Raw genomic sequence first — 27,152 nt, 5'->3', positions numbered from 1 at the left:
CCGGACACTCCCGCCGCCCAGAGTAGTCCAAATATTGCACCATCCGTCATCTCTTAATGCGATTGCGTTATTATTTAAACACGAAAGTCATGACAACATTAAAGAAAGAATTGAATAATACACCCACATTTCGCCATTGGAAGAGAGGTAAACGGTTGATTAAAATGCCTTCTCTGTCCAGCATGGGCTGGTAAACACTGCGTGCCGCGGTTTCCCAAACAGGGTTTCAAAAAATTTAACTCTCACCTATTTGATGAAATAGTTTCATTCACTTTACCATTTTCTCCTTTTTAAGCTGGTTGGAAATTTCTTTCCTCACGTCTGAGGCTTCTTTCTTTCGCTCGTAATTAAAGCTTGGCGCCACCGTCACACGCATGCACGCGATGCGATGGAAAATGCATTTTTTGCTGTTGTTGTCTTTCCCTCCCAAAGGCTTTGTGTTGCTGTCGATGGGCATATAATGGCGAGCCGATGTTGCTAACGTGCGACAGGAAAAATCAATTAATTGGTGCACGCTGCTGCCTCACCACCATCCAGGGTTAATAAATCCACATTGTACAACGTTTGTTTCAGATTAGTTCCTTCAAAACAGCAGTTTAATCCCTCCATATACACATACCTGCTCAGAATATCTGCATACTAATTATTTAATCACTCCTCTGTGCGTGTGTATTCACACCACAAATCCCCCCCCCTCCCCGTTGGAGCAACAGCAGGGCTGCAAATAGCTGCAACGCTCATTCATTTGTTTTCTTGCCAGCGCACATTGTGTGCCATTTGCTTTGCAGCTATGCATCATCTTGGCGAACATCGTGTGGGATTACCGGCAAACGGTTTATGGAGAGACCTCTCATTACTTCACTCTTTACCCAGCCCTGGCCCAGCCGTTCGTGTAAAAGCGTGCCAAAATCATTGATCTTGCAACGTGCTCGGATGGCGCCCGGCGTGTACACAACGCCGCTTTTCCAGTCGCAGTACCAACTAACGAATGGAAATTTATTTCACTCCAACGTGCAGCAGCAGCAGCAGCAGTTAAGCCGGGGCGGCACACGTTCATTGACTTTTCATCAAGCACTCAGGGATTAGTTTGAGGAAGGAGAAGTAAACGAGAAAAGAGAAAAGACACACAAAACTTAATTTGCTACTATAAAATCTGTCAACATAAGACATGATGCTGTTCGTGGTGGTGGCTGGTTCGCACCGCAACGAATGAGGAAATATGGCTAATGAATTGACCCCAGCAGTGCTGGCCTCTGCACCCGGTCGTCGGAACGGCCAGCTAACGGGTTTCACGTGGAATCCAATTTTATGGCTGATCCGGCTGATTTTATTTTCCACCTTATCATAATTGAGCTCGTAAAGTTATTTCCAAACTCGCGTAACATTGTATGCTGTGTTGTAGGGGGCCAGCCAGCGAGATGCCGTCTTTAGAAAACCAGGCCATTTTCCCACAACGCGTTGTTTTCTTTATCGCATGAGTGTCGTGTCAGGTGGTCGGTGTGAAATGGGCGAAATTTCTTGTTGACAATTGACCGTTGTTTTTGTGCTTTGGGTTTCAGTTTCATTTGATGGCTTCATGTTGGCGGGCGAGTGGACGAGTTGCATCCCACTACAAAGATAGAATTTTAATGCAGCTTCAAAATTAAAACATTCAAGTGCAATGCACCAAGCGGCGGGCTGTTTTCTCGTGCTTTTTTGGTTCATTTGGTGCATCGCACAATTACGCTTAAAATCGTGCCCACTGATAGATTCAAGTTTTCGCATTTATTACATTTGAAGAGCTCTATCAGTGGGAACCAACGGCATGATTGCCAATCACTGCCCACTGTACATGAATATGTATAATATTGCAATATTGTCACTCAATTTGGGAAGCATTAAACGAAGTTTCTTCTCTTGAAGCACTATCGAATCATTCAAACGATCCTTCTCGAGTGACCCCTACTAGACATTGTGATCCAATAAAAACGCTTCTCTTCCGTGCCGGCACCGAGCAAATGGGGCGGCAGCGAAAGGGGAGTAAACTATATAATATCTACCATCAACCCTCCAATGCAACCGGCGAGCGACCTGGGCGAAGGCAATGAGCGCAATATGGTGGTGATGTAATGTGTAGCAAACTCAGCGCTCTGGTTCCTACCGATTGGACACTAACAGGAAGTGCGCAGTAGCAGCTCGACGAGAGTAACTAAGGCAACACTTTACGACAACTCCAAGACACACCGATCCGACGACAGCGATCGGATGGCATGTGATCAGGTTTCACGCACGGTGCAAACCGTCCCCGCCGTCCTCGTGGGGAATGCCTCGTTGCCGAAGTTCAAAGCGCCACCACACCACACCTGGTCGATCGGGGTGCACCCCAATTCATAACACCGCTTGTCAGGACATTTCGACTGTCGACTACTTTTACTTTCTTCTTTCACCCTCAAACCAAAGGGGAATAAAACGAACGAACAGAAAAAAAACAGGGAGAAACATATTTTGACACAGAAAGCAAAAAAAAAAACAAAGCTACAGTCACAGCCAACCTTCCCGAACGTCCGATGCTAACCGATCGCAAGGAGAAAGCAATGGTTGAACCTTGGCTTGGCTTGGCACGCCACACCGGAAAATGAATGGTTGGTTCGTAGCTGCACACGGCTGACTGTTTGACCGTGTCACCAACACCGCATTGAACGGCACACACAACACAGCCGCGGTAACAATATCTATTTCCGTTTTTCTCGTGCTTCATTCATCGCCGCCCATCGCCGCCCGCCCAACGGAAGCAATTGTTTTCTAATCGACCATTCAAGAGCGGCACAGGTGGATGGATGGGAACGGGATGGAAAAGGGGGAAGCTAGATGACAACGGCAACCTCGAGATGGTTCAATAAAACATGGTACGGAAAGCAGTTTTTCTTCTTTCCTGCCTGCAAAACATGCAGAAGAGATACATTGCAATTTGTAGCTAGAGGGCAAAGATTACATCCGATTTTGATACATTTTTACAGCTATGTTCGTCGTTTAATAAACCCAGAAATAAGTATTGCTATTTCGATAAATAAAACGAACGTTTTCGATTGAAAATATACTGCTTTTCTACACCATTTGCACTCCCTTTTTCCTCCAAAGTCGATCCAAACCACTGAAGGGTATTGTTTAGTGCGCCCAATAGACAACAATTGACCCCTTTGGCGCTCCTTGCGCACCGCGGCGTGCCGTTTTGTTGTTGTCTGCAGTAACCGTCAGAACCTTGAGCGTAAGCAAACAGCGAGATAAATGGCTCGTGACAAACCCCCTTCTCAAACGGCAAACGGCCAAACACAGCAGGCAGGAAGAAAGGAAGGAAGACTGCACGGTTTCGAGTCGTCCCCACTATGAAACTAAATCAAAGCGCGAGCGACCGACCGAACGTGAACAAAAGACTTCAATGTCAAGCGCATCGCTGCAATCAAGCGACGAGCCTCCCACCGCCGTTGTCGTTCGTCGAGGTGCGCGCGCGCAAGCGCTCGAGACCCATCGAAACAGTTAGCTCGCGTTCATCTTTAAACGGTACCACACCACACCAACCCCAAAACGATGGCATCCTCCTCCTCTCTGGTGGTCGTTCCCTCTGCCCGCCCTGGGCAAGGCTAAATACATTATCGTTTTGGGAAGCCTTCGATACTCGATCGGCTGTGTGGCATATTTTCGAGAGCGAAAAAAAAAACCTTCTAAACTAGTGAACAATTTGAACTTGACCCTTAACCTCCGGCCACGGTTACCCTTGTGTTTTTTGGTCCATTTATCATCTTCAGAGGAGGCTTTAATTGTACACAGCGCACCGTAGATTGCCGGTGGAAGTCACTATAAAATATATTACCTCTCTTCCCCCACACTCCAACTGTTCGCATTTGCCATCGTTATTGAAAGTGAATTTTCACTCAACCTAATAACAGCTTAATGGCAAGCGATTTGCAATACACTTCGTCAACGGTCGAGAGGGGAGGGAGAGCCCAAGAAAAAATGAGCTTCCACCACAGCCTCTCGCGGGGAATCCGGTTGGAGGAAAGTTCAAGAAGCAAAAAATGCGACAAAACATTGTCCCCCTGTGCTATTGGCACAATCATGCTGCTGAGAGGGGGATTTTTATTGGCATTTTATAATAGAACTGCTAATTGAGTGATAAAATCGGCCCTAAGCTTTCCACAATCACACCGTAATAACATCGTTTGTGTTGTCGTGTTTGTGATTGAACATCGATGCAGGAGAGAAGGAGTTCGATTGCCTTCACCATATAGTACTCCAGCTCAGACACACAAAGCTTGTTGAAGAGGAAAAGTGATTGTATTGATCAATCAATATTAGCTGAAATTGGATTCCCCACAGCTTTCCCAACATTCGCGCTCATCGTTCAATACCGCATTCGATAGCTCTGCATATCACAACCGGCGGCCGGCTTCCGTTTGCAATGCAACAGCGAACTGCCCCATGTTGCAAGAAATTAATTTAAAATGGAAATTTCTCATTTGTCATCGCCAACCGTCAAGAACTTCTCACTCAGTTCTCAGCTCGACGCGTCACAGTGTCGAAACAAACCCATTCGGCGGCAAAACGCTTCGCGGCTAACCTTCGACGTACCGCGTCAGCAGCACTGCAAATGGAAGCACATACCAGGCAGGCATCAGGCATGGTGATAATTGGTGACTCTGCTGACACGCACCCGGCGGCATTAGGACCCGTCATTAGACCGCACAGTGCGTGTGTGTGTGTGTGTTCGCGCTCGCAAGTCACACTTAAAATGACCATATTACATCATGACCGCCCGCTTAATATCCGCGTGCAGACGACAACAGACGTACCCACCAGACGTATCACACACATCAACCTGCGAGACACAATCCGGTTTGATACCTCCTCCTCCTCCTCCCCCCAGAGATCGATTAGCCCTCCGCGAGATGGCGTCTTAGAAACCGGGTTCCCCGGCGTTTTGTCCACATTCCGTCGCGCCGATGCGATAAGCGTCGTGTTTTGCCCCGGCGACCGTTTTATCCTCGGGATACAGACTCCCCCTACTACTACTACTACTACGCTGCCCTTTATTTGCGCAAAGGATCTCATACGCTACACACCCGGGCTGCTTATGCAACGTGTGCGTATGCGTGCGTGCGCGATTTCTGTGCCACAACAAACTTCCTGGAATGCGTGCGCAAAACGCACTCCCTTACGAAGCAAAACGCCTTCTCCCACTCGATCGTGTTTGGCTCGATCGCGTAATCTCAATCGTGAAGACGGCGTCGTCGTCGTCGTTCACCCCATCTCACAACAGCCGGGGCGCGCACAGTTTCATCACATTGCGCATCTCTGCAACGCGCAATCGAATGCAAAACACTGCGTCAGAATATCCTTTTGCAGTTGCAGTTGGAATTACATTCAGCGGCTGTTTACTTCGAGCATTGAAGAAGAAGAGGAATGTAAGCAAAACTGGAAAACCTCAATCATCTGCCATCTCCCGCGACTCGGGTTGTGATGATTTCGTAATATCGCCCCTTCGTTGTCGAAAAGGGAGTGGTGCCCCAATAGCCTACACAGGTAACACAAAAGGGCACACACACACACATCAACTTGGGGCTTGGTTAAGGATTGGAACTTTCTCTCTTCCTACAACGCCCTCGAGAACAGGTTTTTTTCGGAAGTGAGGCGAAGCGCACAGCGAACAAGCAGCAAAAGATAGTGTTTAGCCAAGACACCAACCCATCCTGGGGTATTGCGTGGTGACTTCTTTGCTTCGTGCTTTCCTCTCGTCGCCCGTCGTAAGGATGGCTAAGTGGAGAGACCAGGAGGCTGCGCACTCGGTCATTAGTGTATTTTATCACGCTGCAACCGTCGAAAGAGAAGGTTCAGTCAGTGCAAAACCACCGCCGCATGGGCCTGGCCTGGCTGGAGGGCTTTCGTTCGAACTACGCTTTATATCGTGCGAGAGAAGGAAGGAAGCAAAGCTCAGCCACGGGGAAAGCAAGACAGAACGAATACAAAATCGAACGAACGAGGCAGGGGCAAACACAAAGAAAGTTAACCCTACTGAAATAGAGCGCGGGGGGGGGGGGGGGGAAAGAAGTCCAAAGTAGAAACCAAAACATGCACAGCCACCGAGACCGAGTCTCCTGGATCGCACCAGATCGCGCGCTACTCGCATTTCTCTCCACGTTCACGATGGACCGCATGGACAGCAATGTGCTTTTACCTTTCCGTTTAGGGCCAGCAGCGGTGGCGATCCAGATCTAGCCAGCGTGTGGACGCAAAGTTCCGAAAAGGGGCGAACGATAATAGTACAGAGATCGCAAACGATTGCACGATCATCATCAGCAAAGGTTCGGCTTCACTGCGTCGAACGCAGGCACACACGCAAAGGCGCTAGAGTGGGCGCTGTCCACCCTGTTGTTGACTGCAGTAGGGCCACACTCCGGCAAGCACCTGTATCAACGGGCATAGAAATGCGGCCCCCTCTATAGCAGCAGCAGCATAAATCATATGTAATTTTTCTCTCACAAAACCATCCCGCGGTCGAGGCGTGCGCGGGAAAGCTTTCTGGGCAGCAGCTAGTGCCCAGGTTAATTTGCGGCTTTTGCGCGGTTTCGTTACAGTTCGTTCCGGTTTTCTTTTGTCTTTCCGTTTTTTGCTGTGTGTTGGTGTCTCAGTCTCCCGCAGTCAGTTCGTTCGTGGGTAAGGTTTTCCACCCATCGCGGTCGATTACAAAGATTATGAGAGCGGTTCCCAATTTCCTGCCGGATCCTCTCGGAGCTGGCGCGCGCGCGCGCACGGTGCTTTCGAATTTTGTACCGCGTGGGATGCTTTAATGCATTTACCTACAGTGCAATACAGGTGGCAGAGGGTAAGTGGAAAGCTGTTTTCTTACGGGTAAACGAGACGCAACATTAGTACAACCACAAACAAGAAGATCTTACACAGTTAGTGCGCAGTAAATGTCATGTCTTTTTTGCCTTCCTGTCATCCAAACTCATCCAATATATGTTTGCAAAGCATGCAAATTTTAAGACTGTCGCACATAAAAATCCACCCAAAACCCTCGCGCCCCAGCAATCGCGGCACGCCTAATAAAACGAAACACCTTGCCTGGTATGGACCGATTACCGCAACAACCACCACCCGTACCGTACGAACGAAGCTGGTTTGTTAGCCCGCGCTGCGACATAAAACAAGCCCCAAAACATTGCACCATCGCGCGTACATCGTTCCGTTTCCGACAATTAGACCAGTCCGTATGTCTGTCCGGCAGTTTCGCGGTTGAACAGATGTGTTGTGCGGTGTGTGCCTTTTTTCGTGCTTCCAACCCACTTCTTACGACCATTTTATTTAACGCCTTGTGTAATGTCTGCGTACTTGTCTGCGTCGCAACATTATGGGTTAGATTTTCCTTGTTTTAACAGCGTGCGCGCCCCGTCAAAGGGGTAGACTGACGTGTGGTCTTATTTGAAAAAAAGTGGCCGCATAATAGAAGATACAAGTTACATAGAACACATTTCCTAGGGGGAGCAAATTTACGTTAAACGTTCGACCAAAATAGAGAAGGAAGTCTAGAATCTCTAGACCATTGAACACCCATTGATTGCCTAAGTAATTACAAAAGCGACTACACCTTTCTGTATAAACGATAAGGCTGCTTATCGCATCACACTTCGACCCAACTGGTGCACCCTAAGAAGCCACCGAGATTCAAACATTCATGCAATAATAATTTCTACTCTAAAGATAGCTCAACAACACGCTAACACACTCCAAACTTCATCGCCTTCAACGGAAAAACCTCTTCCTTATGTTCTGCTTCTTGGCATGCGATGAGTTCGCGGAGCATTCTATTGTGTTTTGGCTTTGCGATGGCATAACTCAGCAAAACCAAAACACGGCGAAAATAAAGCACACCCACCCACCGAAACCTCAAAATATTGAACTCAGTTTCACATGACTTAGTACAACACACCACGATTCATTCCATCGCTCGGTAGCACCTCGCTGTAGAACCCCCCGCGAGGGTAATGGTGTGAGACCAAGGTGGATTGAAATTGAGCCGCTTTTAACACCTCTCCAGTGCCCGCAGGGATGATTCCCGCCCCATCATTATTGCCTCATCGCCTCCGAGCGCGCGAAAAAAGACCTCCCACAACAAAACGCACCCCCGTGGCTCCCCCTAGCTTTGCGGTTGATCGAAAGATCGAAAAACACACGCCACCCGAAAGATAGAGCCCATCAACAATGAGCCACCCCCGAATTACCTCCCGCCAGGCCAGCTCAGATGGCACACCCCAAACGCCCCGCCACATGCAATCGAATTATGCGGTTTCGGGTGGAAGAAAAACAGGTGGAAAAGCGTCTGACACACAGTGTGAGATCGGCTGCTTCTTCAGCCGTTGCGAAATGTGAGCTGTGTACGCGCGGGGTGTATGAATGAATGGATATTTGCATGTTTACCTTTTTCGAATTATCTCAATCTCTGGGACCGGAGCATACATACACCGGCCGTTGCCAAGTGTCGCAATACCTACGAACACGATCATCATCATCATCTGCCGATCGATCTGATCGCTTCATTTGTTTTACCATCTCTCCCAATCGCTTCGGTTATCTGTCTTGCGGTTACCAGACCAGATTGCAAAAACAGACAGAGAAGAAACAGCAGACGAGCTGCATTGATAAACTAGTTCTGTGTGGGGCCGAGAGTAGAGAAGAAGGAGCACACAATTTATATGACGTCTGAACCGCTAAGACCTTACCAAGCGGCACAGAAATCATCTCGCAATCCGCCTGCATGCCTTCTTCGGTACACATCTGCAATAATGTCTTCGATAATGATAATGATTGCACATCTTCGGTTGGTGATAAAAAAAATCACGCCTCATCCACGTTGGTTTTTGGACAACCGATCATTTTACATCCCAAAAAGGGAGCACTGGGTCATCGGAGCTTTTCTTACCCGTCGCTTCAATCAACTCCAAAGTGCATTTGGAGATGGGTGTACGACGTTCGAGCGCGCATGCTTACGCCACAATGTTGATTTTTCCCCAGCCCGGACAACTATTTTCGATTATTGCAAGTTATCCAATACCTAAACTAACTAAAATACATATCCCCTCTTGGTCGTAAGTAGATTGTGATGTACTCGTCTTCTCATGACGAGCCTACACACATGTGTGACTATAATTATGTGTTTTAAAATCTCTCTTTTTACATCGCGCTCCTCAATATCCATTCATCATCATTTCCTCTTCCAGCACGCTGCGTATGACGACACCCACCTTGAAGGTTTAAATAAAATCTCATAATCGAACTTTAAAAGCCAACCCCGCGGTTACATAGCCCGGGACGGGAGAAAGTTCCAATGTGTGCGATCATCCCCGGTGTACTGCTGCGGCGACGAACAAATTGAAGGCCTGCCTGCCTGGCGATGACGATCACTAGGCGAGCAGTAAAATATGAGCAGATAAATCTTTATCATACGAGAAGACAATCGACATGACCGAAATTGTTTGCCATTGACAGTCCAATTATCTTGATGGTGGCCTCTCGCATTGGTTCGCTGCTAAAACGAAGTAACCGTATCGAAGTAACTGCCCGATGGACGCATGATAAGCGTGAGTTAAAACGACATTCTTGGACATAACCCCTAATATTCTGCCTAATGATCCATTAAGTAATGGACCAGCTTGAGAGTGTGTGTATGTACCAATCCTAATGCCTTGGAGCTCTCCCCCCCCGAGGTGGGTACACAGCCCATTTTACCCCAACATTCCAGCCAACGGACCTTAAATCGAGCGGAAAAAATGTCGACGGCCTTGAGAAACCGCCCGGTGGTTCGCCGATCTTAACCGATCTCCCTTTCCCTTCCCCCTTAATGCCAGTCCGTTAAGCCTTTCGGTGCAAATCCCGGCATGTGTCATTCGTTATGTCATCGTTTGGCTATAGCGTTTGCGATTTGAATCATCGCGCTACTGATCCTGACGCATGCCTAACCTCATTTCGGCCTGCCAACTCAGACACCTTTACCTCGCGGGTATTGTCCCGCCTTACACAGCACCCAAAAATGTCTTCTTTCATAAAGATCCTGGTTTCAGATTACAATTTCCAGATAAATTCAATCTCCAAAGTAGTCCCAACGCACAAGGACCACACAAATACGTTTCAACGACACCTCGGATGTATGGCCCCCTTCTTGCTGGGTGCTCCATTATGATCCAAAAGCAAAATCACCGCATCAAGACACTCATAACATGCAACGCCTGGAGGGTGTCTGGGGAGTCACCCAAGAAGTCGTCCACGCTCCACACTATCTCTCCCCCCTAGTGCTTCAGTGAAACAGATTCCAAGCGCTTCCCCACTCGAGCTGCACCACTGCCTGCAGCCAAGCACGAACGACTCCGGGTCCCGAGGTCCGGGAGGGTGCCTCCAGCTGCAAGCTGCTGCCTCTGCGCGAAGGCTGCGCGAATGCCTTTCTATCTACCGGCGTCGATCGGAGTCAGTCTGCGCTTGGACACGCTGGAAGCAACACACGCAACGCCTTCGACAGCATTGCGAGGCGTACCCCTTGTTGGTGATCGTTGTTGCGCTCGATCACAAGGCACAACGATCTTGGCGAGCGCTTTACTCTTGCAAACGCGCTCTGCCTTTAATTTCTGGACCTTCTGGAGATATTTCCCCGCACTGCGAAAACAACTATCCTGAGACAATTTGTGCCAGTGTTTAATTTGTGTGAAATTTTGCCAAGTGATAACGGCAGCCAGTGCTTTTCAGTGACTCAAACCTCACACGCGCGCGCAGCGCACACCAGCTGCCCGGGAGATTGCAACGAAAGCGAAAGTGTGCAGACACACTCTTCGTCATCTTCGCACACTCTTCTCAAGGTCCGGCACTCTCTCGAGATGAATAAAACCGGCTAGTGAAGTGCGAAAAGTTGGTTCTCCTTTCTGTTTTGGTTCGGTTTGGAGAAAACGTTAACTTCGGGTCCCGTATGAAAGTGCAAGTGTTTGGCAGCAGCTGCTAGGGTAGCTGCGAGAAAAGTTGCGGTCTGTGCGTACGTTTGTGCTGTTCTTTACTGAGCATCAGCATTGACATCACTCCTAGATCAGATCAATGCTCCACTGAACGACTGTTTGTGTTTATAAAAGATCGCGTGCAGTGCAAGTTAGTGTCCAGCGAAAAAAAGCGACATTTCTCTGTAACCTGAGGCAGACACGGGAAACAACCAAACTTCCCAAATTGAATCATAAAAGTGGTAAGTAGCGGTTAGACACGAACAAGTTTTCCTGTTTCTTTTTTCTGTTTTTTTTTGTTGCTATCCCCCCAAACAATCTATCCCGTGCAACCTGCGAGAGATTGACCAAAATGTAAGCGGAACCGGATGGAAAACCTTTTCCGAAAGTACCGGGGCGAGAAAGTGCAAGAAAGCATGACATTCGTTTGACAGTTTTTTTTCGGAAGAAGGCGAAAAATGACGCGAAAAAAGCATAAGAAGCAACAAAAACTGAAACCGACCAAAACATACAATCTTGCCTTTCCTGTAGAAAAGTTCCGTTCAGTTTTTACGCTGCACAAAGCCATTGTTACGAGCGGTGGTGTGACATTTTAATGATTTCTTACCAGTGGAAGAGCCATAATGGTTATACACCTGCCGGTTCGGTTGCTGATTGCCTTAAAAATTGCCCGCCAGCTAGCGAAAAGTGGAGGCCAGCTGCTTCGTCACTAATACGACACAACTCCGCGGGGATTAGGGGACTATTTTCCTTTCCATCGCTAAACGAACTGACGACAAAACGTCTTTTGGAAAAGATGAAAAACCAGCAACGCTCTTGTGCATGCAGTGGAGATGCAAAAATGTGCCGCCTGTTTTTTGCGTGAAAACATTTCCATTTTCTCCTTCGTTTGCAAACTAGACAACGGGCTAAACACCATTGGCAGGAGGAGGAGCAGCAGGTGGAAAATTCCAGTGGTCAGTGCAGCGTAAAATCCCGCCACAGCAGTTCGGTTGGATGGAGTATGGATGCGTCGTGCCTTTTTTTATGTTGCTTCACTCGCTCACACTCTCGCTGCTGCTGTGGCGGCTGTGGCGCCATCGTTAAAACGCTTATGGACGCATTTAATGATTGATTAGCTTTCTAAAGGAACTGTGCAAGCAGTCGAGATGGACACAACCGAAACGGACTCACACATACACACGTAAACCGTCCCTAAGCGCTTTCCAGTGCGGCTGCTGCTGCTGCCCTTGAGCAGGGTTTGATTGATGCACGCAAAGGAAAAACTGCAATATGCAGAAGCAATTTTCACCAAACTGCCAAAGAAGAGGCGGTCATCATCGAGCAGTTTCGGATGCAGCGTAAATGGGTTTTCGTGCGGTAAGGGCATAATGTATTGCATTTGGTTGCACAAAATTAGGCACACGCGCAGCGCAAATCATCCTCCGCAATTCGCGATTGAAGGTGAAAGAATCATCACGAGTAAGCGGAGGTAGTGTTTTAAGCATTTGTTTTAATGTGTGTGTGTCTAATGGGTATCTAATTCGTGCAGCAGTTTTATGTCTTCGACAATTTAATTTCGCTATTGAAAAACGGGCAGATCATTTAAGAGATGATCATAATCGTTGAAATATTGACAGGTCCAAGAAGAGTTTTACCTTCAAGCTCACCGTTTCAGATGCCTGTATGTACACAAAGAACTAAAAGCATGTGATTGCTGTTGAGTGGCAGCAAAAGAATCGAACCCGGTGTTTAATTCTTGAAAAGCATCATACAGCAACCTTGCGCAACACGCTAAACCATACGCTCTTCATTAAAAAAATCATCATAAAGACGATAAACAGCTTCTGCTTTTTTTCTTCAATCACTATCCATCTGCACCAAGGTGAGAGCGTTGAAGTTAAGTGTACCTTTACTGCACATACACACTATTAGATGTTGCTAAAAATGCCACACTTCATCTTTCCACAGCCACAACACGCATCGGGCTAGGGCAACTGTGGTAATGTGCTCTACCGTAACATTCTTTTTTTATCCGCTTCCAACCATGCCATCCATGCGTGTGCGTACGTTGATGTACAACAGCGTGTGCATGCCCGTGCATAACATTGTGTACTGCCGTCTGTTATTAGTGAAACTCCTCACCCTCCCCCCAGACCGACCACCACATGACAGCATCCTTCCCAAATCCTGCTGCTCCGTTGTCTTTACTTTGCTCATGGGCTGCCACAATCATGCTACCAAAGCCAGTGGAGCTGAAGAACGCAGCATAAGGAAAAAAGCTCCAAACACACTAACGATGACTCCCTACCACCAAAGCCCTCGGTAGTAACACAGCATCAATCACGCTCGAGAGCACTCCCGGGGGGCAATCTGTAGCACGGGGCAAGGGAGCCCAAAGCGCGCGCGACGACATCAACGCGCGTTGATGAAACGTTAACAAACGGCCTGACATGGCGCAACAAACAATGCACGATTCAAACAACTAAGAAAGAATCACCATGCGCACAACAACAAAAAAGGCCAAACCGAAGCATTGCGGTCTTTCGCTGCACTGCGATTGAAACATTAATGCCGTTGACGACGGTTGTACTACACACACCACATTGCCCTCCAGGTGGTGGGTTTCCTTGTACTTGTACTGCGCTTGCGGGCTGCTTTTGCAATAATTGCTTCATCTTTTAATCTCCTCCCATGTGGTTATGTTGATCTGTTGATCGATGTCACGCGAGCCGCGTCCGAGGGCAAACGAACGTGCTTGGAACGATCGCTCGATCGCGTACCTCGCGATGGTAATCTGGAGCATCATGTAAAGATGTCCGCCACCACTCATTGTCCACCACGGGGACACAACATTGGACCATAAAATAAACGACAGATTGAAACCCAAAGATCAAATCATTTCGATAGGAAAAGTAAGGGGTTTTTATCTTTCTTTCTTTGAAACACAGTCCAGAGCACGAAATTAATGAACCATTAACATTTTTACACCACACACATCACGTACCGAGCGCCAGCAAAAAAGGCCGATGACAATCTGCGTATCTCTCCCGCCAACATTTCCCTGCCACATTCCCATCGGAGGTGATCTCGATCGACGAACGTGGGATTTCACATGATCACCATACCACCACAGCCACCGTTACATCACGCGACCACGCACAACCCGATCGTACCCCGATCGTAGAAACGAGAATGCGACACTTTCTCCCACCGGAACCGGATTTCTCTTTCAGCTTCAGCTTTCCCCCTCCCTCACACCGTGCCGATCAAAGTCGTGCATATTGCCAGTCGCGCAGATACGCACGCATCAAATTCACGACTGTTGCGCAACGTCTGTCAAATCAATTCCAGTGCGACGACATTCTCTCCCACCCCTCCCCAGAGGACGTTCAAGGACGCACCCAAATTGTACGGAAGCTTAGAGGGACGTTGAATAACTTCGGTGAGCGCCGTCAATTGTTTGTTTGCCGCCCGGTGACAATAAATGCAATGACTTAACCTGACACAGCCTCCGGCAATCCGGCAAACTCGGAGCGTCTCTAGGGTGAGACACACATTTTGAAAATTGGGAGCACATGACACAACACAACACGTCAAACATCTCTTATGCAAATCCTCTGGCGCCGTTTATGGGAGCGTACAATTGCACCGCGCTATTGTTTGTTTCAAAATGAATATGATTTCGATCGTATCAGAGAGTCAACGGGAATGACTGGTGTTATGGAAATAGGTGGGCCAGCTCAAAACAAACCTGTCCAAATGCGTGATTTCAATATGAACACTGTACCACAAACACAGAGAGAGAGAGATGAACCTGTACACGATCGATTGATCTACAACGGCCAACATCGGCCGCGGAAATCCTACAACGAAAATTGCCTTCAATTACATTACTACCCAAGCCAAGCTTGGCCACCTTTGTGGACGCTCTTTACAACCTTCACAAAATAATTGAAGGTTTTCCGATTGTTTTTCAAAAGAAAAACATTCCGTCCGGTGTTTGATTCGCTTGATTGAAGAAGAAGGCGCCGTGAGCCACAGTTGTCACAGTTGTAGGTGAATGCCGGAAGCTTTATGACTTCCCCGGCAACGGTATCGAGTTGTTGAAATTTCATTAATCCTCGATCAAGCAAATTGCCAGCCAAACCACCAACTAACACGTGCTACTGCCACACATTACATTAACAGCGACACACACACACACACACAGTCGCTCGTCCGTCCACTTTAACAAATCACACTTAAAACAATTCATCTTCGTCATTCGTCAAGCTAGCTACCGTAAAGCGCCGACCGGAACCGTTTCATTTACCAAATAATCATAAATTACCACCTGTGTTCGCTGTTTTTTGTGTGTCTGTGTGTATGTTTAGAGAGCCTTAAAACAGTAATACGCAGACCACCGTGAAGCGTAAAATTTTAGACATCACTCTAACAAAACACGTTCCTTCTCACAGCAGCTCGTGAAATATGCGGTGAGAGCCCAACATTACACGCTACCCTTTTCGCGTCTTTCATTCCTTTTTCGTTCATAAATATTTTTTGACACTTCCGAAATAATCCTCACGGAACAGGAGATCGGGGATGGGGTACATGGTTCCCTATAATTTACCCGATCATGCCAATCTATTTTCGCGAATGTGTGCAATTTTGCTTACCCACTCTTCTTCCGCTCGGTTACAAGATACACAAGAGGAATGGGTAATCGCCCACCCCGAGGCAGCATGGGATTTTTTTTATCGACACAACAAAATCGAAATCGAATTTAAGCCTCCTTCCTCTCAGCTACAGCTCGCCACAGGCTCGAGCGGACAAGAACGAAAGAGATGCGAATTCCGAACAGCGCCAAACTTTGGGTGGTAAACATATTTCATAACCCGAAGGTGAAAGTGCCGCTTTGCCGAGCGAGGTATTTACGGCACTCAACCTCAGAACGGCACCGGGGAAGGGAATGGCCGGGCTCTACCTTCCCCCTTTTCGTTACCGGACAGGCCGCAGAAAACCGCAGCAGGAAGAAATGTTGTTGCTCAGTGTTCCCTCATTTGTTTCGCTGGTCCGTGGTTCGTGCGCTGGTCAGCTTTCTAGTGCGATTCAAAGCAGAATATCTTGTGGTTAAATAAAAGGAAGCCTAATAAATAAACCATGTGCTCTGGGGGGAGACCTGGACAATTTCGATTGTTTCCCCGTTTTACTAGACCAACCACAGCAGCGATGCCCCATTTGTCAAGTTTAAGCTCGATCGTGACCGGCGTAGAAAAAACTTGATTGTGAACTTTAATGCAGGATAAAAGTTAACCTTTGAGTGTCTAGATCAGTGTGGAACAAGAGTAATAAATATTTCAAAAATAGATCTCATCTTTGGCGCACTAAAAACTAGCTGCACACTATTCCAAACTACTAGTGATTCATTGTGTCAGCATCCAACACGAAACGGTACGACGACCACATGCATTGGAATGATGCATATTTTAACTTCAACTTGAATGAATTTCTCAATTGTTGCCACATACAACCAACGCCCTCCTTCCTCCGTTCAATTGTGTTTACTTTAAAGTGGGCAAATAATTTAGTGCTCCAAACGAAGAATAAATAAACCTACCACACATCGAAACACACCAACGCACCCACCACTCACTCCTAGCGGTCGGATTTCACTTTCATCCACAGCACATTCCAGCCTCCGGTACCGCTGGAGCGGTAGGCTTCCCTTCCATGCACCCAAGGTTGTCTGGCGCTTGGCTCTTGTGACGCGGTGTCAGATTAATGTGATCTGTATGGGTGCATGAGCGTTGAATTATTTCCAGCCCAACGTCTCCTGACCCTGCGGGTGACTCATTGTGCTGCCTTTGCGAGCAGCAGAGTGCATTCGAGGAGCATGAGAGAGAGAGAGATCGATTGAAATGAGTCATTTGAGGAGCGTTGCTTTTTTTTCCTACACGATCCGGTCAAGGACGTGTGGTTTCCAGTCCTTCAGTGGTTAGATGGCTCAGCAGCGATATCAAATCGGATTTGGTTGGTTTCGATGCAATCCTGCTTGCTCATGCCCCAAACGTGGACCGGTTATTTACTTGCTACCTAACACCCATCATCACAGCAATGCGGTTGTAAAGAGGGTTGATTAACATAACACACAAGTTATCAAAAATCATCCTCTTAATTTGATTGCGCTGGTAATAAGGGTTTAAATTTATTCATATCATGCTCCAGCCTTCAGTCATTCCAATTTTCTCCCGCTGGCGTGAAAGGTCTTTGATCGATTGCATCGATCACGGTTTAAGCAGCTCCAAATTAACCACCGATCGTCATCGCCGCAAAGGAAAGGCACACGGAATTGGTTGGCTGTGCTCTGAATCGCGCGCACACACACACACGCTGAGCATGCCGCAGATGCAATGGATATTAAACATTTACACCCCCAATCGTGGTTCGGCTAAGCCACCGTCCTCCCCCCCCCCCCGGCCAGCATCAATCCCGCCCCCGTTGGTTGGATCAAAACGGTGAATTAATTATTCCTGCTCCATTCCATCGGCGGCAGCAGCGTACGGAACCGGAAAAAGAAAAGGAAACACTTCACACTCCCCCGGCCGAAAAAGCTCGGACCATAATCGATGGAATAAATTTCATCATACTCCCCCCTGCACCGCCTTTTTTACCACACCGCCAGTGAATTATGCCGGGCCTTAAACGGGTGATCATCTACCCATCAACCAGCAGAAATTAGATTCAGTCAAACATGAGCGGTGAGGTTCGTTTTCTAAAGCGCATTTAAATCTCCCGTTGATGAGCGACTTGATGTGCCGTGCGGGGGATGCAAACTGACGATGAGGTGACGTATTATCATCGATCGCTCTCAGCGAATGTGACGCTGAAAGAAAGTTCACTTTCTATCGATACGTGTGAGTGTGTGTTGGTGTGTCCGTGGAAATGATGATTAACGTTGGTGTGAGTTTTAGTGCGCAGAAAACGTCTCATTTTATACACACAACGACGTAGTAAAACGGACGATAGTGATTCGTTCGATAGCGTTTTACGATCACAAGTTCCTATTAAATCTGTGCTACAAAATTTATAGTACTTCAAAGGAAACCGATAGCTGCTTAAACGCGAAAGACGCCTAAAAAGAACGGAAGAACCTAGCTGGCATTCAACAACAACAATAACAATGCTGTGAGCATTTAAAAACGCATCCAAACAACAACTCCCATTAACGGGCGAACGGAGTAGCACGATCAGTGTTATTTTTACTTCCAATCCCCACAGGGCATCTTCCGCGTGCAACCGAAAGCGAAAGCTCAACGCCCATTCCAATGACATAAACGCATGACGGCATTCTGACGCAGCCGGGGAGATGATGACTTCCACTTAAGCAGTGGGAGCCCTTCCTCATTTATCATGCCCACCACCACCACCAGCAGCTCGTTTAATGTCGAACTGAACAAGGAAACCATTAACGGGTCCGGCTGGCGATCGGTCAGGAGCGTGAAACTTTCCTAACGACTTCTAATCATCACCTATTGCTCTTTGCAGGGGAATTTTCTTCCTGCTTGTGAGGTGATTTGTCCAGCCAAGTGGTTTCCATCAATCAGAATCAGTAGACGACGGATGGGAATGGAGGGATAGCACATAAACGATCTCAAAACATTGTCATCATTCGTTCTCGTACTCAACGTGGCACTTACGCAACTACGATCTCCAAGATCGTCTCCCGACTAGCAAGAAGATTGGACCGACCGTTACAGAGCGCGTCGATAAAATAAAGTACAAATCCTAAGCGGGAACATTAAAGCGACAGAGCCCCTCCCCTCCCCCGTGAGGAGGTTTGTTTGAGGGTTAAGAAATTAGCCTTTCCAGCCTTCCCTCTTTTACAACAGCGCAAAGCATTCCAAGAAACTAAATCCGCTAAGAGAACGTCATAATGTGTGAACTGCGGCGTGTCAGTGGCAAAGCCACCGGCCGGATTGTTTCCCACGGATGATTATGACACTAGCGCGTCTTGCACTGCTGCTTTAGCACAACGCCCCGCGTTCCGTATCACGACCCCGTGAAGACGACGCCCTGCTGTGACCGGGGGCCTTTGCTCCCTCATGCTGCCCACGATTGCGCACGATTGTTGCTCCCCCCATGCGGTGGTGAGTGGTGAGAGGAGCTGGCGTAAAAACAAAGCAATTGCCCCGGGGCTTTTACTTTCGTTTGCAGCGTCATCTAGTTTCCCACTTGCAACGCCATCTAACCGTTTTTTCTTTCGTCTTCCAAGAGCACCGACCCGTCTAAAACGCTTCTAGGATTACGATGTTTCATTCATCTGGCAAACGCAAATGTTTGCACAGGGTGTGGAGTAAACAATGCCAACCCGCTGCGAAGGGGACAGGGACCGGAAAATTGGGTGCAAATAGATGCATTCCGTCCGCGGTGTTTTTGCTACTCTCAGGTGCAAGCGCAAATGGCACAGGTGCTGCTTTTTCTATGCTTATTTACACTTTCGCCTGTGCTGAAAGGTAGCAATTGTAAGCATCGGTTGGTTCAGCTCGAGGACGCTTGTACAGTGAGCAGCACAAGGCTTATCCTTGCCTTTTTCTCAGTGAAAGGGAATCCAGAAACTTTGATAAGAACCGTTCTTCAAGGGTACGGTAACGAGTTAATCTGGTTTGAAATGGCAAAGAACAATCTTTTCCTTTCATCCGATCGAATTTCGTGCAGCGATCTTTCCACCCAAAAGAACACACAATCACCTGTCCCTTTTCGCTTACGCTCTGCTCTGCCATGCTCTGCTCTGGATCGCGCGAATGGCTTTCCGAACGGGGCGATTCCATTATTACAGCCCGAACCGACCCGGCTACCAATCACTTTCACCTTCAATGGGACACGATCGGGACACCAAGGCACCGCCACGATGACGACATGCTTCCCGGCTGTGAAGGGTACACCTTGGAGCTGATTGTTGTTGTTGTTGTTGTACGGAACCGGATTTCATCGGCCGTGTGCTCAGTGGACTGAAGGCGACATTAAAATCAAGTGTTTTGCTCTCCTTTCCATCCTCCCCCCCCCCCCCCCCCAAACGATCGCTCCGATTTTGCCACTGGGCACAGGGCACGGGGAAATTCATCATACATGTGCCCCCGTCCCCCTACACACTGGGCAGGCCGGATCTGCGCCTTGCAAGCGCAAATAAATACTTATCCAATCTGGAAGTTGCCAGTTGCGCGCCCGGCCTGTGGTTTCATGCCATGTCCGGCGGCTGCTTCTGGAGAGCGAGTCGATAAACAAACGTACTCACATCGGCTGTGCTGTGTGGATGCAGTACAGTTTCTCATCTCGCAGCAGGATGTGTTACGCCGTCACCGTCAATTCCATACGCAAATCTAGGTCCAATGAGTTTGTGCGCGAGTACCGGTCCCAGTTCCGGCATGGGTGCCACACGCGACGTAACCACTGGCCCAGGGATAAATCATTCGATAAGCTAAGTACTTTGCACCAGAGATTGCTTAAAAGCCATATCCTGTAGGACAGATTGCCTGTGTGTGTGTGTGTGCGGCGCCAGCAGCTAATTAAAACGATCGACATTTTGGTATACGCTTGCCATCCATCCCGCTGTTTCGTGGCAACGTGTTTACTACCACTATCGGTGGCGCACACGAAACAGCGGGATGGAAATTTTGTGAAAATATGCTACAAAAAAGTGAAACTTTCGAGATCGCTTGCTCTTGAAGGAAGGAATTACTTTTCCCTCCGAGCAAAAGCGTTAAGCGCTCTTGCTACCACCGTTCGAGCATAACCAACGCCCTTCTCCCTTCTCCTCCCGCGAGAGGGACAGAGGTGTGCGCGATGTTTTACGATCTACTTACCTTTAGAGATGTTTTCTGCCTCTGCACTCAGCTCGGCTCACGCTTTCTTACGGTGCATCTCTCTCGTTGGCGGCGGCAGCAGCTGCACCGTTTTGCAAAATCTGCAATCACGGAAAAATGCACTTTTACATACACCCGGCACACCGCGCTTGCGCCAGCGCTGATCACCGCGAAAAGAAAAGCGAAAACACACCCACACACGGCCACGGTCACTGTAATTACACCCTTCCTTCCTGCTACCCCTCTTCTTCACCGCGTCCGATTATTGAAAGACAATACGATTATGATACGCTCCGTCAAACACGTAACAACACACGGCACGCGGCAAGAAAGCGGCACTAAAGCGTGGCATTAACATGCAAAACAACAACAGCAACAGACGGCTCGAGCACGCCATACCTGGATCAACATTAATTAGCATTGTAGCAATTAGTATAGCACTGATTTAACGCGAGCATTTCCCTTCTTCTCATCTCACACTCACCACAGGATAGAAACGAACGACAACAATGAGAGAAAAACGACGAACGCTAGGTTTGACCTTGGGCATCCCGAAGATGATCGCACTATCGGTAGCAGCGATCGTCGCCATCACGCTGTGCCCTCTAGCCTCTGCCGGTGAACGGTGGTCCCGTCAGCTGACGGAGTTCACGGGACCAGCGACGGGTAACGATTGGATTCCGCTGTCCCGGCCCGGTTCGGAGCGTCAGGCCGGTGCGCGCGTGCTGAACTACTTTGCCGCCCCGCCGCAGCAGACGTTCCTCGGGCCGGACAATGCGGCCCAGGCCCAGCAGCATCATTTCACCTTCCTGAACCACCAGTTTCCGCAATCGAACCGCTTCTTGCTGCAGCAACCCGTGCCCCAGCATCAGCATCAGCAACCGGCCCAGGAGCTGCTGGAGCAACCGTTCCACCTGACCAGCTTCCAGCGCAACGGCCCGTTTGTAGGTCAAACCATACAGCATCCTCCACCACCACCGCCACCGCAGCCGGCCTCCTCGACCAATCCGTTCGAGCAGCAGTTCCTCTCCAAGTCACCGCTCTCCGAGGCGCTCATCCAGGAGGACAAACAGTCTCCACCGCCCCAGCAACAACAGCCCACGCTTCTCGATCAACCGTTCTCGTACCAACACATCCGCCAGCCGGAACTCGACGCCCAGCAACAGGTCGGCCCCCAGTCTGGCCCGAGCGGTGGAGCCGTTTCACAAGAGGAGGTCCAGCTGCTGTACGTTCCGGTCGAGACGCTGTACAACCAGAAGCAACCGTCGCAACCTGCGCTCGAGAACAATCGCTTCAATTCGCTTCCGCAACCGGTGAGCCCATCGTTGATCAATGATTTCTACACTGCCGGTACGACGACCACCACGCCGAAGCCGGCGCGCTCCAGTGCAGCCACCTTTGCTCCGCGCTACACCAACGCCCCGGAAACGCCCGCCCCTGCCGTATCCCGCTCTTCGTCGGCCACATTCGGCAGTACTGCGTCATCGAAACCGAAGCCGAACCAACCGCCGCTAGCCCTGTTCCTGTACAACGAGGGCCGTCAGGGTAAGCTGTCCACCGGTGATGCGCTTGGAGGGTTGAAGAACGTCAACGAGATTGCCGTGCTGGATGCGTTCGGCAAGAACACGCCAAAAGTTTTCATCGGACCGTCCGGTTTGGCACCGCCCAAGAGCTACTCTCGCTTCGATCTGCCCTACCTGTCCAGCGTAGACCTGTCGTCCAGCCGCTCCAACCGCAAGATCGAAGATCTGCCCTTCTTTGTTGCGCCTTTGAGCTACAAAACTCCCAGCGGATATTCGAAGATTTCACTGCCGCCGCCACACGTCGGCTCGATCGTCGTGCGTCAGAGCAGCTCCTCCAGCGGAAACTCCCTGGAACACAACACGTTCTACACGCGCCCAACGGCACCGAGCAACGTGCAGTATTATACGCCTTCGACCCTAAACTTTGCCGAAGATGCAGCTCCGACGAAAGCCCCGCTCACGTTGGGTGCTTCCCGCAAGCCCATCTACGACGATGATCACTACACCTCGCCCACGGGAAAACCTGTGTCAACGTCTTCGTCGTCGTTGTCGTCATCGGGCGAACGTAACTCCGCTGGACAGTACGGTACGTTCAACAATCCCAACCCACCGAGCCGCCACCCGAGCGTGAACGAGGAGTACTTCAACCTTGCCAAAACGAAGAAGCCCACGACGAGCCCGGCTCCTGCTCCGACGACCCCGAACTATCCGTTCCGCTCGTACGGCAGTACGCGCCAGTTCGATTTCAAACCAATGCCAGACCAGAAGATTCCACCATCGTTCTATCCGGCGGATGAAGATGACTCCACCACGACCCTGCTGACGACACCGACCACGACCGAGCGTCCCACCACGGCTCAGCTGCAGTACGAAGCGGAACGCATGAGAACGTACTTCCGCGAGGAGAACTTCCGCAGTCGTCGTCCGGTTCATCATCAGCAGCAGCACCAGCCAACCACACCGGCCACGCTGGGTGAAAGCAAGCAGCAAGAGCAGCAACAATTTGTCCACAAGTTCAAACTCGTTGACTCCGTCCGGCCAAACAACGTCAAGTCGTCGGTAGTGGACCACGGCTTCTTGGATTTCTTCAACCCACCATCCTCGCAGCAACACACGGACGAAATGATCAAGACGACCATCACGACCAGCCTGCCGGGCAGGGACGGTGCTGAGCGACAAATCATCCGCAACAACTACTTCACGGCCGCTGCTGCCATCAACGAAGACAGCGGCGCCAACAGACACAGCAAGTACGTGAGCACGTACTACAACCCATCCTCAACTGCTGCCGGCACAACGGCTGGAACGACGACACTGGCACCGCCTACTACGCAGGACGTTTTCTTCCGCGATTTCGACCATCGCAGCAAGTTCTACGAGCGTGAACCGAAGTACGAAACGAGCTTCCCGACCACGGTCGGTACCACTGGTACGAGCTACATCAACAAGTACAAGTACGAGACGGATTCGTACAACGATGCGCCACGCTACTCGGTCGAGGTCATTACCACTAGCGAACCGACTACGGTAACGGTCGAACCAACGCAGGGAACTACGGACCAGCAGCACTACAGCATTCCCTCGGAGCTGCCTCCGATCAGTGCCAATCTGCCCGGACTCGTGAATGCCCTGATGGACGATCAGTGGTCGCCCAAGACACCGGACTCTGCTTCGACCAGTGCCAACACACGTGGACCTCACTTCCGCAAGCAGCTGCACCGCACGACGACACAATCGTCAGTTGGAGCAGATTCGTACGCGGCGGAACCGATCACCACTACCACCAGAAGACCCGTCCAGCGACAGCGCCGTCCGCATCCATCCCGTACCACACCAGCCCCAGAGACGAGCGAACAGTCAAGCCCCAGCACTCGGGCACCGATCTCGCGTTCCCGCTCCCGCTACGTGCCCAACAACGACGAACGTCCGGCCTCTCGTGGACGTAGTCGCAGCCGTACCACCACGCCGCGTGGTCCACGCAAGGAGGAAGAGAACCTGGACTACCAGCGAGACGTACTGAAGCAGAACTATCCGGTCATTCGGCCGCAGGGTGGTGCTCCCGCCCCAACTACCACGCCTCCTTCGACGACGATCGCTACTACGCCTTCGACCACGCTGAGCTACCAGGAAACGTACGAGGATCCTTCCGAGCGACTCATCTCCACAACGCTGGCCAATGAAGTCCCACTGGACTCCGTAGATCCGCAGCAGCAGCAGCAGCAGGTAACGCGCAAGTACTCCACGTACTACAGTGAACCGACCTACGAGCAGGAAACAACCCCCACGACGGTCATTCCACCGCAAACGTCCAGCTACTTCGTCCCCTCGTACAGCACCCGAGCTCAGCTGGGAGGTGGTGATCGTGCCGAGGAGGAGGAGTACGTGCGTCCTCAGGAAGTGATTCCACTGTCCCGTGACCCCGAGCTGAGCCAATCGGTGATTCCGCTCCGATCGCAAACACCCGCCACGGAAGCAACTCCCCAGACTGCCCCACCACCAGCCCCCATCCAGTACCAGCCGGTGACGGAGAGTGAGGAAAAACTGACCACCGCCTACGGTCAACCGCTGGAGGAGGCGATGGAAATCAAGAAGGTTGAGATCACTCCAAGGCCACGCCGACCGGGACTTGTTTCACGCCAACGCGATTCCCAGCAGACGTACGCGTCACGCACTACCACGGAACGAACGACATCCGTACGCACCACTACACCCGAACCTACGGCGACATCGGGAGCGGGATCACGCACGGCGTCCGGACGCCGACCGGCATTCGTGCGACGCCCCTCGAGATTGTACGCGACCACGACCGTCAGCCCGACGACGACACAGGCCGCAGGATATAGCAACGAGCAGCAACAGCCCACGCAAGGATCTAACACCGTACGTACTACCGAAACATGCACCACGTCCGCCATTACGCTCTACTGTACACTGCACTGACACTTTGTTGTTCTTTTGTTTCACTCCACCCAGGTGCGTACGAAGAATCGTCAAGATATCCTGCGCGGACGGACACGCCGACCGACAACCACGACCGAACCAGCGGCAGCAGCTACGACCGCCTCTCCCGAGGCTCCGGTGACGCGAGCGTTCGGAAGAGGCAGCAATCTGCGCCGCATTTCCCCCACACTGCGCTCCAGACAGGAGGTAAACACTCAACCATCGATGGTAAACGCCGCCTACTATAACGCGTGTGTGTGTGTGCGTGTGTTTGGTTTTCTTTCCGATCTTGTAGCAAACTGCCGCAGCAACGACGCAGCAACCGAGCACGGCACCAGCGGCACCGGCATCCAGCAGCGGACCCCGATTCCGGATCCGCGAGCGCACCCGGTTCAACCTGCAGCCACAGGAATCGCAGTGGTCGACCAAGCTGAACCAGAACTCTTTCCAGCCGGTGCTGAAGAGCGAATCGCGTGCCAATGATTTCGAGCAGGAGAACGTTTCGACCGAACCGGAACCGGAAATCGTAACGGCGGCCCGCGACACTGAGATGTACTTTGTGAACGTGTCGTCCAATTATGGCCAGAAGGGTGGCAGCAGCAGCAGTAGCAACAGCCAGGCAGCGAATGCTGAGGACAGCACAGAAAATAGGTAAGCACAGTGCTGCCACACAAACGAAAGGCAAGACAACTTACGAGCGGAATATTTTAATCGATTTTCGATCGACTTTTCCCGCAGTGTTCCCTCATTTGCCGACCTGCTGAACGATGTGATGAAGGATTTCATTGACGATAACAGCCAGAAGAAGCCGGAACGCGAAAGCGACGAAAAGGATCATGTTAGCGTGGAGGAACCGCGACGACCGGTGGCCAACTTCCGCAACAACTTCCTGCGCAAGCGTGGTCGCTCGAAGGTGGTGGATTCGTTCGAAACGGCCGAATCGCAGCACATCAACCAGGCGGCCCAGGTGTACAACGGACCGTCGCACTTTGGCGAATCGCTCAAGAGCATCGATCACGTTGGACTTTCGGGCAAAAACGTGCCGCAAGAGGTTGGCGCTAAATATCACGCCGACGAAGAACAGTATGATGATCAGGAAAATACCGCACAAGAACAGGCGACCGTTGCACCGGAGGACGAACCGAAGGAAACGGAAACGGAGGAAGCATCCGTAGAGGTTATAACGGGGGTGGCGGAAGTGGCAAGCAGTACGCAAGCAACGCCAACAACCACCACCACGAAGCCAACGGAAGAAGTGCCCACGCTGGCCAGTTTGGAACAAACTTCTACCAATCTTCCGCAGCAGCAGCAGGATCGGGCCGAAGAGGCTACCGAGCCATCGGCCACTTTCGAGCCCATCGCCGAGGACGATCCGCTGAACGGTTCGGACGAGGAGGAGGCGAAACGGAAAGTTTCCGATGGGATCTTTGCCGATGTGAAGAAAACGATCTCCGATCTGTACGAAATGGCCGAACATGACACGGAAACGGAGGAAATGGTGGACGGCGGTGATCCGGTCGGTGATGATGATGACGAGGTAGAGGATGAAGAGTTCCGACCGACGGAAGATTCGCTGGCTGATCCAACCGCTTCGACGACCGACATCAGCCCGAGCGAAACGCAGTTCGTACCGGTGACGGCGGAACCGCCCGCGTTCGTCAACCCGATGGGTTCGCTCGTCATTCCGACGTCCGTGTCGAACGGCATCACGCACGAGACGGAGATCTGCTACCGAGGACGCTGCATAAAGACGGAGGACGACAAGCGGAAGCGGAAGTTCAAATTAAACTAAGCGGTAAGAAAAACACGGGCACCGGAAAGGGGTGGGGCACCACCCCAAAGCGAGTATAGTGCGAGGA

The 27,152-nt window shown here is 50.3% G+C and overlaps 1 protein-coding gene across 1 annotated transcript; it reads left to right on the top strand.

Annotated features, from left to right (window-relative positions):
• Nucleotides 1-10,479: 10,479 nt before the first annotated feature.
• LOC3290406 (mucin-2) lies at nucleotides 10,480-27,125 on the top strand. The gene is made up of 5 exons (XM_061646702.1): nucleotides 10,480-11,248; nucleotides 21,320-25,233; nucleotides 25,327-25,500; nucleotides 25,589-25,944; nucleotides 26,032-27,125. Exons 2-5 carry the CDS (start codon nucleotides 21,340-21,342, stop codon nucleotides 27,083-27,085), a joined length of 5,478 nt encoding a protein of 1,825 aa, XP_061502686.1. The 5' UTR covers nucleotides 10,480-11,248; nucleotides 21,320-21,339; the 3' UTR covers nucleotides 27,086-27,125.
• Nucleotides 27,126-27,152: the final 27 nt, after the last annotated feature.

Source organism: Anopheles gambiae, chromosome 2 (assembly GCF_943734735.2).
Source record: "Anopheles gambiae chromosome 2, idAnoGambNW_F1_1, whole genome shotgun sequence".
Taxonomy (NCBI): Eukaryota; Metazoa; Arthropoda; class Insecta; order Diptera; family Culicidae; genus Anopheles; species Anopheles gambiae.
The sequence above is the reverse complement of the archived record's forward strand: the minus strand, read 5'-3'. Positions and strand labels throughout refer to the sequence as shown.

What these genes read in the sequence shown, in the direction of transcription:
- LOC3290406 (XM_061646702.1), top strand. Translation starts at nt 21,340, where the DNA reads ATGAGAGAAAAACGACGAACGCTAGGTTTGACCTTGGGCATCCCGAAG. An exon ending in CCACGCAAGGATCTAACACC is followed by an intron (nt 25,234 to 25,326) that starts GTACGTACTACC and finishes CACTCCACCCAG; the next exon opens with GTGCGTACGAAGAATCGTCA. An exon ending in GAGGACAGCACAGAAAATAG is followed by an intron (nt 25,945 to 26,031) that starts GTAAGCACAGTG and finishes CTTTTCCCGCAG; the next exon opens with TGTTCCCTCATTTGCCGACC.